This window comes from Ochotona princeps, chromosome 8 (genome assembly GCF_030435755.1).
Source record: "Ochotona princeps isolate mOchPri1 chromosome 8, mOchPri1.hap1, whole genome shotgun sequence".
Lineage (NCBI taxonomy): Eukaryota > Metazoa > Chordata > Mammalia > Lagomorpha > Ochotonidae > Ochotona > Ochotona princeps.
In genome coordinates, this window is record NC_080839.1 from 53,919,494 (window position 1) to 53,933,317 (window position 13,824).

At 44.4% G+C, this 13,824-nt stretch overlaps 1 protein-coding gene across 1 annotated transcript in view; it reads right to left on the minus strand.

The window, feature by feature from the left end:
- The window catches only part of ARHGEF33 (Rho guanine nucleotide exchange factor 33), a 64,282-nt gene that overhangs the window by 20,573 nt on the left and 29,885 nt on the right, over positions 1–13,824 (minus strand). The window contains exons 7-10 of the mRNA XM_058668043.1: positions 11,040–11,099; positions 9,900–10,124; positions 7,013–7,142; positions 954–1,086 (exon numbers count right to left, since the gene is read on the minus strand). Coding sequence (XP_058524026.1) covers positions 954–1,086; positions 7,013–7,142; positions 9,900–10,124; positions 11,040–11,099 — 548 coding nt within the window. The remainder of the gene's footprint in view (positions 1–953; positions 1,087–7,012; positions 7,143–9,899; positions 10,125–11,039; positions 11,100–13,824) is intronic.

Below are 13,824 nucleotides of genomic sequence, written 5' to 3' on the forward strand. Positions count from 1 at the left end.
AAAAAAAATGGGTGAGGGTCCCGGCATGGTAGCCTAGCAGCTAAGGTCCTCGCCTTGCATATGCCAGGATCCCGTATGGGCACTACTTTGTGTCCCAGACATCCTGCTTCCCACCCAGCTCCCTGCTTGTCACCTGGGAAAGCAATCAAGAATGGCCGAAAGCCTTGAGACCCTGCACCTGTGTGGGAGACCCAGAGGAGACTCCTGGTTCCTGGCTTCAGATCAGCTCAGCTCTGGCCATTGTGGCCATTAGGGGAGTGAATCAGTGGACAGAAGATCTTTCTTTCTGTCTCTCCTCCTCTATATATATCTGCCTTTCCAGTAAAAATAAATAAAGCTTTGAAAAAAATTGGTGCATGGATTTCAATTTTATTTTAAGGAATGTTTTATATATGCCCACAAGAGCCAGGATTAGGCCGGGTCTCGTGGGGGTGGTGAGGACCGAGGCACTTAATTGCTCATCAGCTGTTTGAGGGTGAGCAGAAGCAGGAGCAGAGGCAGAGCTGCAACCCAGGGACTCTGACACGGAGGTAGGCATCCGAAGGCACCTTAATCCGCTACACCAAATGCCTACCCCAGATATATTCTTTATCCCGTTTTTCTGCAAGCTTTTAGAAGAATTCTCACAAATGTTCAACATGTACACCATGTACCTGCTGAATGGGGACACTTATGGTAGAGTATAAACTTACAAACTTGAAGTTGTAAGACCTAATGAAGTTCTAATCACAGATCTCCAACTACCCAATTAGCTTGGTGAGTTCAGCCAAGTATTTTAATCTTTCTGAACCTGATTCATTTTCTGCAGAATGAGGTTAGCTTAGGTCTTAGTGATTCCTTTAGCTCTAGAATTCAGTGATTCTAGATTCTCTGTTTTTAAAAAAGAAAGAGGAATGAGATGAGACACATAGCCATATAATTAAAATGTACAGCGGGGGAGGTAGGCGCCTTACCTCGTCATTGGTTAATTTAAGAAACAAATCTCCAAGGACTCCTTGGCGTGGCCACTTCAGGACCCTTTCCTGCAGTGCATGAAGCAAATCCAGGTGCTGCTGGACAAGGTATCGTAAAGAGCCAGGGAAGAGGCTTAAAACAGAACAGAGAGAATCATACCAATCAAGTGTAGAGAAAAAAGGAGTGTATAGAGCAGGTCCCACTTGCAGGTCTATGTTAGGAGCTTTCTGTGAAGCTGGGCATTGGAGACCTAACTCCAGCTGTCCTCAGAGTATGAAACAACCCGTTTCGTGACAGCTCTGACTACTGTGAAACAAATCATCCAATCTTTAAAAAGCCAATCTCTCACACACTCTCAATTGTATAACAATCAATGGATATTCTAAGAGATTTTTTTCCCCAATGTTTTGGAGTTATTTCAATTTGATATACCAAATAATCTAATTGGTGCTATAAATGATGGCATTTAAAGCACACTGACCATAATTCATCATAGTTAGCTCCTGGATAGGAGACCATTACAAGTAGAAACACCTGTTCAGAGCTGATCTCTAAAAGTTTAATGGGGTAGGGCCTGGCATAGTAGCCTAGCAGCTAAATCCTTGTCTTGCGTTCGCCAGGATCCCATATGGGCGCTGGTTCATGTTCCAGATGTGTCACTTCCCATCCAGCTCCCTGCTTGTGACCTGGGAAAACAGTAGAGGATGGCTCAAAGCCCGGCACCCTGCCGCCCATGTGGGAAACCCAAAAGAAGCATGTAGCTCCTGGCTTCGGATCAGCTCAGCTCAGGCTGTTGAGGCTACTTGGGGAGTGATCCAGTGGATCGAAGATCTTCCTCTGTTTCTCTTTCTCTCTGTAAAAAAATCTGACCTTCCAATAAAAATAAATACATTTTAAAACAAAGTTTAGTGAGGTAGAGTATATAAAAGGGTTCCTTTCCCCTTTCCTTGGATTTGTAAGAGGACTCTAGGCAAGGACAAGTCTTGCCTGGGGAGGATCCAGACCAGGCTTGGCCTGCTGCTTGGTGAGATCAAGGAACCCCTTCTCCGTCCTCACTTGCCTCTCCTCTATTCCCCATGTGCCCCACATTTTTGGAGGAAATCAAGGGAAGAAGAGAGGAGTCAGAGAATAATGGGATCGAGGGGAGGCAGAGAACTATAGCAGGAAAGGACAGACGGCAGAGTGATCGGGGGCCTACAGAAAGGAGAAAGAAAACCCCGAAGACAACTGGTTTTACCAGGGAAGAATTTGACCTCTAATGCAGTGATCTGGGGGACCCGAAGGTAGTATCCTTTGTTCTTTCAAGATTACAAGTGTAGCAAAGATGAACATGATGGCCTCTTCATCCCTGAGAGCTGGATTTATTTATTTCAATCTGTTGGGGTCTGATGAGTGTAAATTCATGGACAGGGTGCTCTGATGACAAGCAGACCACAGGACACCAGGTTGACAGGAGGACTTTCCAACCCATTTCCAAGCAGAATAGACCCCCTGTGGCTGGAGCTCAGAAAAGACAAGCATACAAGAATGGGGCACCCAGAGCCCAGCTGATCCATAAACACGAGAGGATGGTGTTCTTAAGAATGGAACAGTGCATTTGGAAGATCATTCCAGTGGGCTGCCAGGACACACAGACTGGTAAAATCCTATCAACCTGATGGAGGGAAAGACAGGTTACACGGAAAGAGCAAGGTGCTATATCAGCAACAGGCCCAGCTATGCAAGAAGGCTACGCACACAGAGGCTGTGAATTCTGTTGGGCAACAGTCCCGCTGTGATTATAAATGACGTTAGGACACCATGGTGACATTTGACTTCATGAGTTGCCCATACAGGCTAAGTAATATTCTTTGGATTCTCTATGTTCCTTTGCTTTCCTTTCCCTTCCCCTCTCTGCAGTGTTGTCTTCTGATCCACTGTGACCAATATTGATACACTTTGATCAACACTGTGATGTAGTGACAGAGCTGGAGAGTAGGGTTGGCCAACCAGGTGAGCATGTGAAATTTCAGAGTTGGATCAGGGAAGGCTGATGCTCTAATGATCAACAGTGAGTCCTGTACCAATTATTGAAAACACACTTTACATTTTTTTAAATTGAACAAAAACATTATTTGAAATCAGGAAGAAGGTGAGTCACGACTTAGAGAGCAGAGGGAGAGAAGCAAGAAGTATAGATGCAATTCATTTCACTGTCTAGTGTCAGACTTGCTGTCCAGAAACAATTTCTCACAAAGTACTTGGCATTCAGAATTTTTTTTTAATTCCTTACTGGGAATGAAGTTATAGCAAGAATAGTCAAGTCTTTCTAAAAGTCCTCAAAGTTATTTCCACGTCTAACAATTATTGTATATACATGTTGAGGGAAACCAAAGTAAAAGCACTCAAGGGAAGCTCCTGGGTAAGTTCAGATTCATAGATCAGTTCTTGCCAGTTTCATGTTGTAGGCCACTGTAACTCCTGAGATGGAGCAGCCACAGGTGACAACTACAGGAAATGGATCTGGATAATTCAATATGCGCTACTGATGCTGATGCGTAGAGCCAAGCTGGACTGAGTTCCTAGCAGGCGTGGCTCCAGCATTTGCCTTATCAGGCTATAAGGCCATCTTGCAGGGCTAATCGTTGTCCCTTCACAAACATTCAAACGGGGATTGTGGAATTCTGTGGTCGTGACTCTGTGTGAGTCACAATGATGACAAATGCCCCAAAATCAACATTTCTGTGATTGTCCAGACAACAAACAATAGCCTACAAGTTCTGCCCAGCCTTCAGCAGGCAGCACGGGCCTGCAGCCTCCAGTCCTTCATCCAGGGTCAAGCCTGGCTTGAGCAGGGCCTTCAGAAATCCATATTATTCTTGGGCAAACCCAAAGTGCTGGTAGCCACAGGCGTGGGTGAGTGTCAGGCTATAGTTGCAGTGGGTGGTATTTTCAGCCCAGGCCACTTTGCAACAGAGTAGAAAGTGCTGCGGGCATGGAGTTTGCCGTGAGAAGGGTTGCAGATACTACCAAGTTTTTCTGTTTTCTGTAAGAAAAGTACTAACTGAGAAAAGTAGCAATGTCACTTCACTCTGGATTTCAGTCAGTTGGTCTAGCAGCCTAAAGTATGCGTGGGGGTTCCAGAAAAGCTCGGAAATAAAAGAATAGAGTGAGTGAAGGAGAGTAGGGAAAAGCTAAACCGAATGCACACAGGGGGTAAGCTGCTAAGCTCAGAGAAAGCCAACTCATACTCAGTAACGATGAACAGGATCAAGTTTTCTTCTTTGCCTTATCTGTGACAAGAGAAATACAAGTTTAACTTAGCAAGTCACTAACATGAGTAAAATTCACGTGGATATGATGAGATGACTATTACCTTACATTCATTAGGGTTGTGTTATTATTGAATTGTTTTTAATCTCAAGGGATTTGGGAGAGGGATCCCCTCTTTCCTTCATGACAGGTAGAGAGAATACCTTAGAACAGTAGAAAGTAGGGGCCCTTCGCAGTAGCCTAGTGGCTAAATCCTCGCCTTGTATACGCCAGGATCCCATATGGGCACTGGCTCATATCCCAGCTGCTCCACTTCCCTTACACCCCGCCCCTCCGCTTGTGACCTGGGAAAGCAGTAAAGGATGACTCAAAGCCTTGGGACCCTGCCATCTGTGTGGGAGACCTGGAAGAAGCTCCTGGCTCCTGGCTACAGATCAGTTCAGCTCCAGCCACAGAGGCCACTTGGGGCATGAACCAGCAGATGGAAGATCTTTCTCTCTGTATCTCCTTCTTTCTGTGTATCTGCCTTTCCAACAAAAATAAGTAGTTTTTTTCTTAAAATAAAGAAAAGGTTTGAGTCTTCAGTGAGGTAAGAAGATATTTAGCACCCTTACCTGGCAAGTCAATGAAGATGTGAAGGATGAACTTATGAGCTGTTCAAGAAGGTAGTATGAGTTTTGAAATAGGAGGAGAATAGGCCTGCTCTGGCTCTCTGGGCATGTTCTGGCTCTCTGGGAAATGTGTAAGAAGCTGTGCAATGTGGAAAGGACACAGGGACAGGCTTGGACAGCCCCCTGTTCGGGTGGTGGCACTAATGGGCACGGGGGCTTTAAGGCAGAGCAGTTCACAAGGGTGCTGATGAGCTCATGGAGTTATAAGTCAAGTATTTCACCCTCAGGCCTGGGTATCATGTTCCAGAGAAAGCACGTCTTTCTTCCTCCACCCTTCCTTGTCCCTGATAAAGGCAGTGGTCTGAGATGCCCTAGTTACAAGGCCAGAAAATAGAGAAGGGAGACAAGAGAAGCTGTTTGGCTAAAGGATTTGGGCTAAACCACGGCAGCAACAATGTAAGACGCTGTTCTGCATCCAACAAAAGCATGTGTTGAATCGCCTGATGCAAAACAATACAATCACCGAGGTGCCATCTCACTCTGCGTATAGCTCCAACCACAAACTAATACCTACTGCTCCTTCTAGACTGCCCTTCCATCCCAAAACTTTGCTTGTTTTCGCACAACAGCCAGTGCAGGAGCAATGTAAGCACCATATGCTTCTACACTTTCTTTCATCAACATTTTCATCACAAAATACTCTAGTTTCTTAGACCTGACAGACGTATTTTTTCACTTGCTACCTAGCCTTGCTGCCGGTGACCCAGGGAGCATGCCCCAGGTTCCACCGTTTCTTTCAAGCCAGCCGAGCCTCTGCTACTTAGTAACACTAACAGCTCAGTAACTCCTTTTATTTCAGAGATTTCCTAGTTTCAAAAGTTTTGATCTAATCCTTTGCCGTGCCTTTCAGAGATGAGGAAGAGATGCTGCTGGTCTGGAATCTCAGATGTGGAAGCGAAGCAAGACCAGGATGAGACCGGCCTCTAGATCTGATCAATGAACCCCGAGCAGACCTTTGGCATCAGCAAGACAGCCGAAGAAGACCTCAGAAGTTTCCAAGGTCTAGAGGAACAAGGCAATAGGAGGACAGAACAAGTTAGAGGGAGAAGTTCAAAAAGCAAAATTCAGTAGGAACAGGGTCACTGGGAAGAGGTGAAGCCCAAATGAGAGTCGCTGTTGGTCACAGCATTCTCTGTGTCACACTGTTACCCTTGCTTGTCTTTTCGCATGATGTCTGTCTTGGGCTTGCAGGAAAGCAGCTCTTGAAAACAGTTATGCCACAGTGGGTTTGTCAGGCACTAAATCCTCACCTCCAACATTGAGCTAGATGGAGCGACTTCTAAGTGACTTCTGAAGTGACTGGGGATATTGCTGGGTCAAGCAATATTAACTTTCAAGTAATTGCAAAGTCAAGTAAAATTGAGAGGGCAGTATGATAAGAGCAGGAAAATACAGTTAGGGACTTCCTCAGGTAGATTAACAACTTGCAACATACCAGTATCTATTGATGGGATACGTTAAGTAATAATACATCTTGTCCACATTAGTCCATTATCCAGACTTGCCATTCGCTTAGATCAGTCTTTTCCTATTATCCTGGATTACTACATCATCATTACATTAGATTTTGTTTGTTACTGGGTTTTACTTTCCTCCTTCTGAATTTCTCCCAACAGGGAGGGAAAAAAATCTGAAGACTATGAACGATGTGGATCCAGAAGCATTAGGAAGCGGGCCAGGCCCACTGCTACTGTCCATCGCCCATTCTGCAGCAGCACCGCTCCAGAGCAGAGGGTCTCCTACTACCCAGTGCTAGATCACCTGAGTGAACAGCAGAGGTTCAAGGCCAGGGTTTCACCGCCCCCTCATCACAGATGGAGTGGCCACTGAATGGAGTAGCTCTCTGTGAGCTCCAAGACCCTTAGGAAGAGGCAGGTGGCAGCACAGAGCCATGCCTCCCTGTCTGTTCACACTCTTCCTCGAAGTTCTCAAAATACAAGCCAGGGTCACAGAAGGCCCAAGACACTATATGGTCTGAGACTTGCAGGGGTCACCTACTCTCACTTCCCATTTTCTTTGCAAAAACTGTTTCTAGATTTCTTTGTAGACCCCAGAATTCCCAAAGTGGAAACAATGGACAACTTACCTTAATTCCTAAGGAATCTGAAAAGCAAAGGCAATGAATACATGGATACCTTCTCTCTTTGGAATTCCTTTTTCCATCTGAGCCCTGGAATGTTGCCTTTATCTTCAGGATCAGAGAGATGTTGATGACATATTTTCTTTCAGATTCAAGCAGTTCTAGGGCTACAGTCTGCCTTTTAGCTTTAGAAAACAAACCAAAGAGGGAAGTCTTGTTATCTACTCCTTCTCAAAAATTCTATGAAAAGACAGAAATGCGTAAAAGGGTATTGAAAGTAACAAAAAGAGGTATCAATACATCTTTGGAACATGGAGGGCAGAATGCAGGCAGGGCGTTGTTCAGCAGAGTGAGGGAAGGCAACACTGATGTTCCAGTCTGCAGAAAATTCAGGGCACATCCGGCGCCACAGAACCTGTACATGATTGGCCATGCTGGAAGCAGGTGCAATAACCTGAGTCTATGTCCGGTGCATAGATCCCACCCTTTAACACTGGTACCCTCGCTTCCACTCCGTTGGGGAATGGGATAAATGAAAGCTCAAGGCCTTGGGACTCTGCACCCACGTAGGAGACCCAGAAGAAGCTAATGGATCCCCAGCCTCGGGTCAACCCAGTTCAACTCTTGTGGTCATCTGGGGAGTGAACAGTGGGTGGAGGACCTCTCTTTCTGTCTTTCTTCCTCTCTAAAATCTGCCTTTCAAATAAAAGTTTTTTTAAAAATGAATTTAAACCCCTGCCTTAGCCCATGCATCAACATTTATTCGAGAAAAGTCACAAATCAAAATGTGAGAACTAGGGCCCGGCGGCGTGGCCTAGCGGCTAAAGTCCTCGCCTTCAACGCCCCGGGATCCCATATGGGCGCCGGTTCTAATCCCGGCAGCTCCACTTCCCATCCAGCTCCCTGCTTGTGGCCTGGGAAAGCAGTTGAGGACGGCCCAATGCCTTGGGACACTGCACCCACGCGGGAGACCCGGAAGAGGTTCCAGGTTCCCAGCATCGGATCGGCGCGTACTGGCCCGTTGCGGCTCACTTGGGGAGTGACACATCGGACAGAAGATCTTCCTCTCTGTCTCTCCTCCTCTGTGTATATCTGGCTGTAATAAAATGAGTAAATCTTTAAAAAAAAAATGTGAGAACTAAAACCATTAAAATGTATGAGAAAACATGAGGATACCTCTAAAACCTTGGTGTGGGTAAAGATTTTTGAGGAGGACATGAAAGTTGAAAGCTAGTTTAAAAGTTTGAAATTGGCAAGTTGAACTTCATGTGTATTTTAAGTGTGCTCTTTTCAAAGACCGTTAAGAAAGTGAGAAGGCAAGCTACAGACTGGAACAAACTATTCTTAATACAGGTTTCTGACAGAGAATCCATATCCACAATATGTACTTTAGATAATAAAAAGACAGATAACCCAGCTTAGAATATGGGAAATAACTTCAACAGGCACTTGATATATGCAGGGCCGGTGCCGTGGCATTGTGGGCTAAGCTTCCACCTGCAGTGTCAGCAATCCAATGCTGCAGGTTTGCATCCTTCCTGCTACATTTCCAGTCCATCACCATCCTAATGCAATGGAGAATGGTTCGATTGCTTGGGTCCCTGCATCTATGCAGAAGGCCTGGCTCTGGCTCTGTACCCACCTAGCTCTGGCCATTGTGGCCACTTAAAGAGTGAACCAGTGGGTGGAAGATCTCACTGTCTATCTGTCCCCCTCTCTGTAACTCTGCAAAGTGAAACACAGAGAGGGGTTAATATGTACATATGTATGCATGTGTGTATGTGTGTGTGTGTACATATACACATCTCTGACGGGGTATCTGGTTCAAGTCCTGACCGCTCCACTTTCAATGCAACTTCCGAGATCACGCCTAGGAGGCAGCAAATGATGGCCTAAGAACTTGGGTTTCTGCACCTGTGGGAGAGACCGAGCTGGACTTCTGAGCTCCTCGTGTCCGCTTGGCTCCCCTGGAGTGATGCAGGCATTTGAGGGAGTGAGTCGGTGTGTGAACCATCTCTCTCTTTTCCTTTTTCTGTTGCTTTTCAAGTAAATAGATAAATACATCTTTAAAAGTTATGTTGAGAGAAAGAGGACAGGAACAAAATTTATACACCCTAAAACTCTATGTACATGAAGTTTAAAAATAGACAAAAATAATTTATAGTAGTAGCAGTTGCAAGTGTGGTTCTTTGGAAGGTTTCTGACCAGACCAACGCATGAGAGAACTTTCTAGGGTAAAACAGAAACGCATACTGTTTATCTTGATCTGGGTAGTGATCCAGGGGGATAAATGCATGAACAGCCAATGAGCTTAAATTTAAGCTCTGTGATTTTTGTTACTTTTTGTAGGCTTAACCTCAATGAGGTACTTTTAAAAAAAGTATCAGCACAAACTTTTTGTTTGAAATGTAGAAGCCAGTATCAGAACAAACTACCGAAAGACTTTCAAGTGGTTACCTCTGTTCTTTGTAACAGAACTTTCAGGACAATTTGATTTTGTCACTTATTTCATCCTCAGAGTCCACTGGAGGGAAGTATCACAGGCTGACACACAAGGAGGGTTCAGAATGAATTCATGTGATGAGGGAAAGGAAGAAGAGAGAAAAGGAGTGCTATGGGCAGGGACAGAATTGGTTGTAGCGTTTGCTGTTTCGGTGGGAGACAATTAACACTTCTGCCTACGGAGGGTGCCACAACACTGACTGGATAATTCCCAATATTCTGCCCTCTTCTTCACCATGCTATAGCTTCCCCCTGCTCCTCCCAAGCACCACATCACTAAATGTCATCAACAAGTGGCAACGGTGCCCACTGTGGGCGCCCTCCGAAAAGGAACCCAGCGCCTCTGCCTGCCGCACTGAAGTTGCTGGGACTCTGGGTTCTCCACCCTAGCTCCATTCTGTTCAGTACAGTTTCAGCCTGCCCCCTCTCTTGAAACTTACCAGCTAAGGAAGTTTCACCTAAGACATTTTCCAACGAGCTGTGTCTCCCTGGGCTAGGTTCCTTGAGTTTATCCGGGTGGTCCTTGGTGACATATTCCTCGCCCCACTCCTTGCCCTCCTTGGGCTGCCTCCACACGCCAGACGAGAGGTGGCCCTTGGAGGGGATTTCCGCTGAGAGGCAAGACTTGAGGTTTTCGTCGGCTTCTGGAGTTGTTGGATTCACTCCTGAAAAATGAGCATCTGTTTTCAAGAGCTGTTTTATTTTTTTGTTACTAATTCTTAACTCGTATGCTTCCGTTAGAGTGTGATTATCCCTTGGGATTAAACATATGTGTTAATACAGGAAGAAGAGGGGGAAGATTTGGAAACAACATTTTTACCCATACCCTCCTAGTCCCTGACCCTTCCCACCCTGGTCAACTATGTAAACATCATCAAAAATAAAAATAAAATAGAAAAATACATATTTATATTTGTTAATGTTCAAAAGTTTCCTCTGTTTCAGGTCTGTAAATTCTCTCATCTTTGTACATATCCCTTCTAAGTCAGTAGTTTTACAAAATAAGCTTATAAAATAATATCACGACTCTATTGTAGTAGGTATTGCCTCTTCGTATCTGCTTCCTTTCAGGTGGGCACACCTTGTATCCAGAGTACAGAAACAAGAGGAGGAAGTGTGCCAAGGACAATGTCTTCCTTTGCAGTTTATCCCCTTGACCTTGATGATGGCAAGGTGCAGAAAGTGAGTTGGAAGGAAAGGATGGGGCGGGGATACTGTCCAACATCCTGTTGAAATCTTTCTATAGGAAGCTATCTTTTGAAGGAAATCATAAAGTGTGTAGGATCCATGAAAATTATGTCATTTATACATTTGCCTGTGAGTTTCCAGAAAATGTTAATTCATGAGCCATTAAAATGAGCAGGAAAGAATCAAAAATCCTGGTAAATCTCTCCAGTCCTTCTCCATCCAGGGTTTAAAGGAGTCATTGACCTCTTTTCCACACACCTAGGAAACTCAGTAAGCACTTGCCTTATCTTGCCTGAATTCTTTCATGTCTGATTTGAGACTGAATGTGTAGAAGCAGGAAAGATAGATGAGAGAAGAGCTGAATTACTAGAAGAAAACAAAACGCAACTTACCAGGACCCATCATTCCCTTCACATTACCATCTCCCACGTGGATGGATCTTGAATCTTGGGCTGCAAAAAAAGAGAAAAGCTCCCACTTGGTGTTCATTAACACAGACTAAACACCTTTCATGAGCTTGGTGCAGGGGACCAGCACACAGATTTTACAATTTTATAGTGGTGACACAGCCATAAAGTGACTAGATAAATAAAATCACAATATAAAGTGGCATATCTAAAAAAGAAATATTAGTAGAACTTGCCTCATAGGATTACTGTTAAGAATTAAGTCAGTTAGTATATGTAATTAGCGTAACCTTTGGCATACTTTGGGTTCTGCATTATTATTTGACTGTGATGATGTTGGTGGTGATGCTGATGATAATAAGGAAAAGAGAAAGGCATGATTCAAATGTAAGTCAGACTTTATTACTCCTCTACTTAGCCTTTCAGTGGCTTTTCTGTGTCCATGGAGAAGCCAGGCTTTCTGATGACCCTATAGCCCTGGACGATCTGTCCCCCACCCCACCCTCCTTTGCTCTCACTTTCCTCTCATTTTCACCACACCTCCAGTCTTCTGCCTTTGATCACTTCGCTTTGGCTCTATTGTCTTTCTGTTCTTTGAGGCTGTCAGTTATGTTTCCATCACCACCTGCTAAGAACTCTTTCCACTGCGATATCCCACTGTGGCTTCCCCTCAGTATCTATAGCTAACTTTCACACATCCTTCAGCTTTTACCTGGCACTGTATTGTAAATCACAGCCTCTCTCTATTTTCTTTTTAATTGATCCATATCTAACATACTACATGCTTTACCTGTCATGCTCATTGTCTTCTCCCCTCAGAACAAAGATTCCCTAAGGCAAGAACTTGTCTACATTCCAACACCTGAAACAGTACCTGGGATGGATGGATGGATGGGTGGATAGATGGATGGATGGGTGGATAGATGGATGGATGGGTGGATAGATGGATGGATGGGTGGATAGATGGATGGATGGGTGGATAGATGGATGGATGGATGGATGGATGGATGGATGGACAGATGGATGGATGGGTGGGTGGGTGGATGGATGGATGGGTGGGTGGGTGGGTGGGTGGATGGACAGATGGATGGATGGGTGGATGGATGGATGGATTGGTGGATAGATGGATGGATGGATTGGTGAATAGATGGATGGATGGATGGATGGACGGATGGATGGATGGATGGGTGGGTGGATGGGTGGATCGATGGATAGGTGGATGGATAGGTGGATGGATGGATGAGCAGAGGATTATCGGGTGAAAGAGAGTGTATTAGATGGGTACCTAACCTGGATTTAATGGGTTAGAGGAAGGATTGCACCTGAGGAAGTTTGATGTCAGGAGATTTTCTAGTATCTTCTGACATAAAATGTGGGCCACGGAGCAACAGCATTGACATCATGCGGGAGATTGTGAGAAATACAGAATTTTGGGTTCTACCTAGCCCTGCTGAACCAGAGCTGGATTTTAGCAATAGTTTATCGGTTTCATGTTGAAGTGTATCCGTTAAAACCCTGGCCTAGGGAACCAGTCTGTAAGAGTTAGCCTGAAAAAGTGAAGGCTAGAGGGAGACGAGGAGGGGGAGAACACGTGTGAAAGGCCAGAAGACAGGGAAAATACAACATAACGCACGGTCTCCAAGAGTACCAGGGGCTTGAATACAGAGAAAAACACAGGAGGCAAGATAAATAAAAGTGATACATTGCAGGATAAATCAAAGGATAATCACTGCATATGCTGGAAAACTTTACTCTGAGGCTTTAGGAACCAAAAATGAGAATCCAAAAAGGAGCAGCCAGCAAACAGGAAGAAGATGGGAGAAGTACATGGAGAGCCAAAAGAAGAGAACATTTCAAAATGGCAGATATCTGGGCTGTCAAAAACGATCAAAAAAGAAAACAGCTTCAGTGGAGAGGTAACAATAAAAGCTAATACTGAGAAGATTGAAAAAATGGGAAGAAGGCAAGAGAAGATGGATAGTTGAACATATCTTTCAAAAAGGTTAGTTTGGGGTTGTTTTGAGCAAAATGAGGCCAGGGGTGGGAAACCAATTGCATTTTAAAAAGGAAAGAAAAGAAAGAAAGAAAAAAGAGAAAGGAAGGAAGAAAGGAAAGAAAAAAGAAGACAAGGTTCTTGAAAATTTCTTGGTGGCGGAAGTAACCAAAGGAAAAGTCCACTCAGACTTGACTTTTTTTTTTATAACCAAGGCAAAAGATAAAATCCATTTATTTCATATGTACTTTATCCTCATCTCCTGAAGATTATTTATTTATTCCATGATATAGTTCTTTTTTTAATTTTACTTCTTTTTACTGTTATCATTTTTTATGACACAGTCCCATAGGTCCTGAGATCTCCCTTATCCCCTCCCCACTTCCCTCCCTCCTCACTCAGTTCCCCTGTATTTTTACTATAGTATAGTTCTTTCACTCTGACTTGTAAGACAAGAGCTAAGTCAGACTCTGTCACTTTGCTGCTTAGCCTTCTGATGGCTTCCATGTGTATGGAAAAGTCAGGCTTGCCTGCTGGTCCTGTAACACAGCTAAAAGGCATATAAATGAAGCTTTGGCATCAGGGGCTGACTTCTCAAAAGGAGGGCTAGCCATTTGTGGTCAGCAGCCCCTAAAATGACCCCAGTTAATCCCACCCCTTGGCATTCATGCCTTCATGTACTCTCTTCCCTCAAGTGGCAACTGAATTTAGTGATCAGTTTCTTTTTTTAAAAAAAGATTTATTTATTTTGATTGGAAAGGCATATACAGAGAGGAG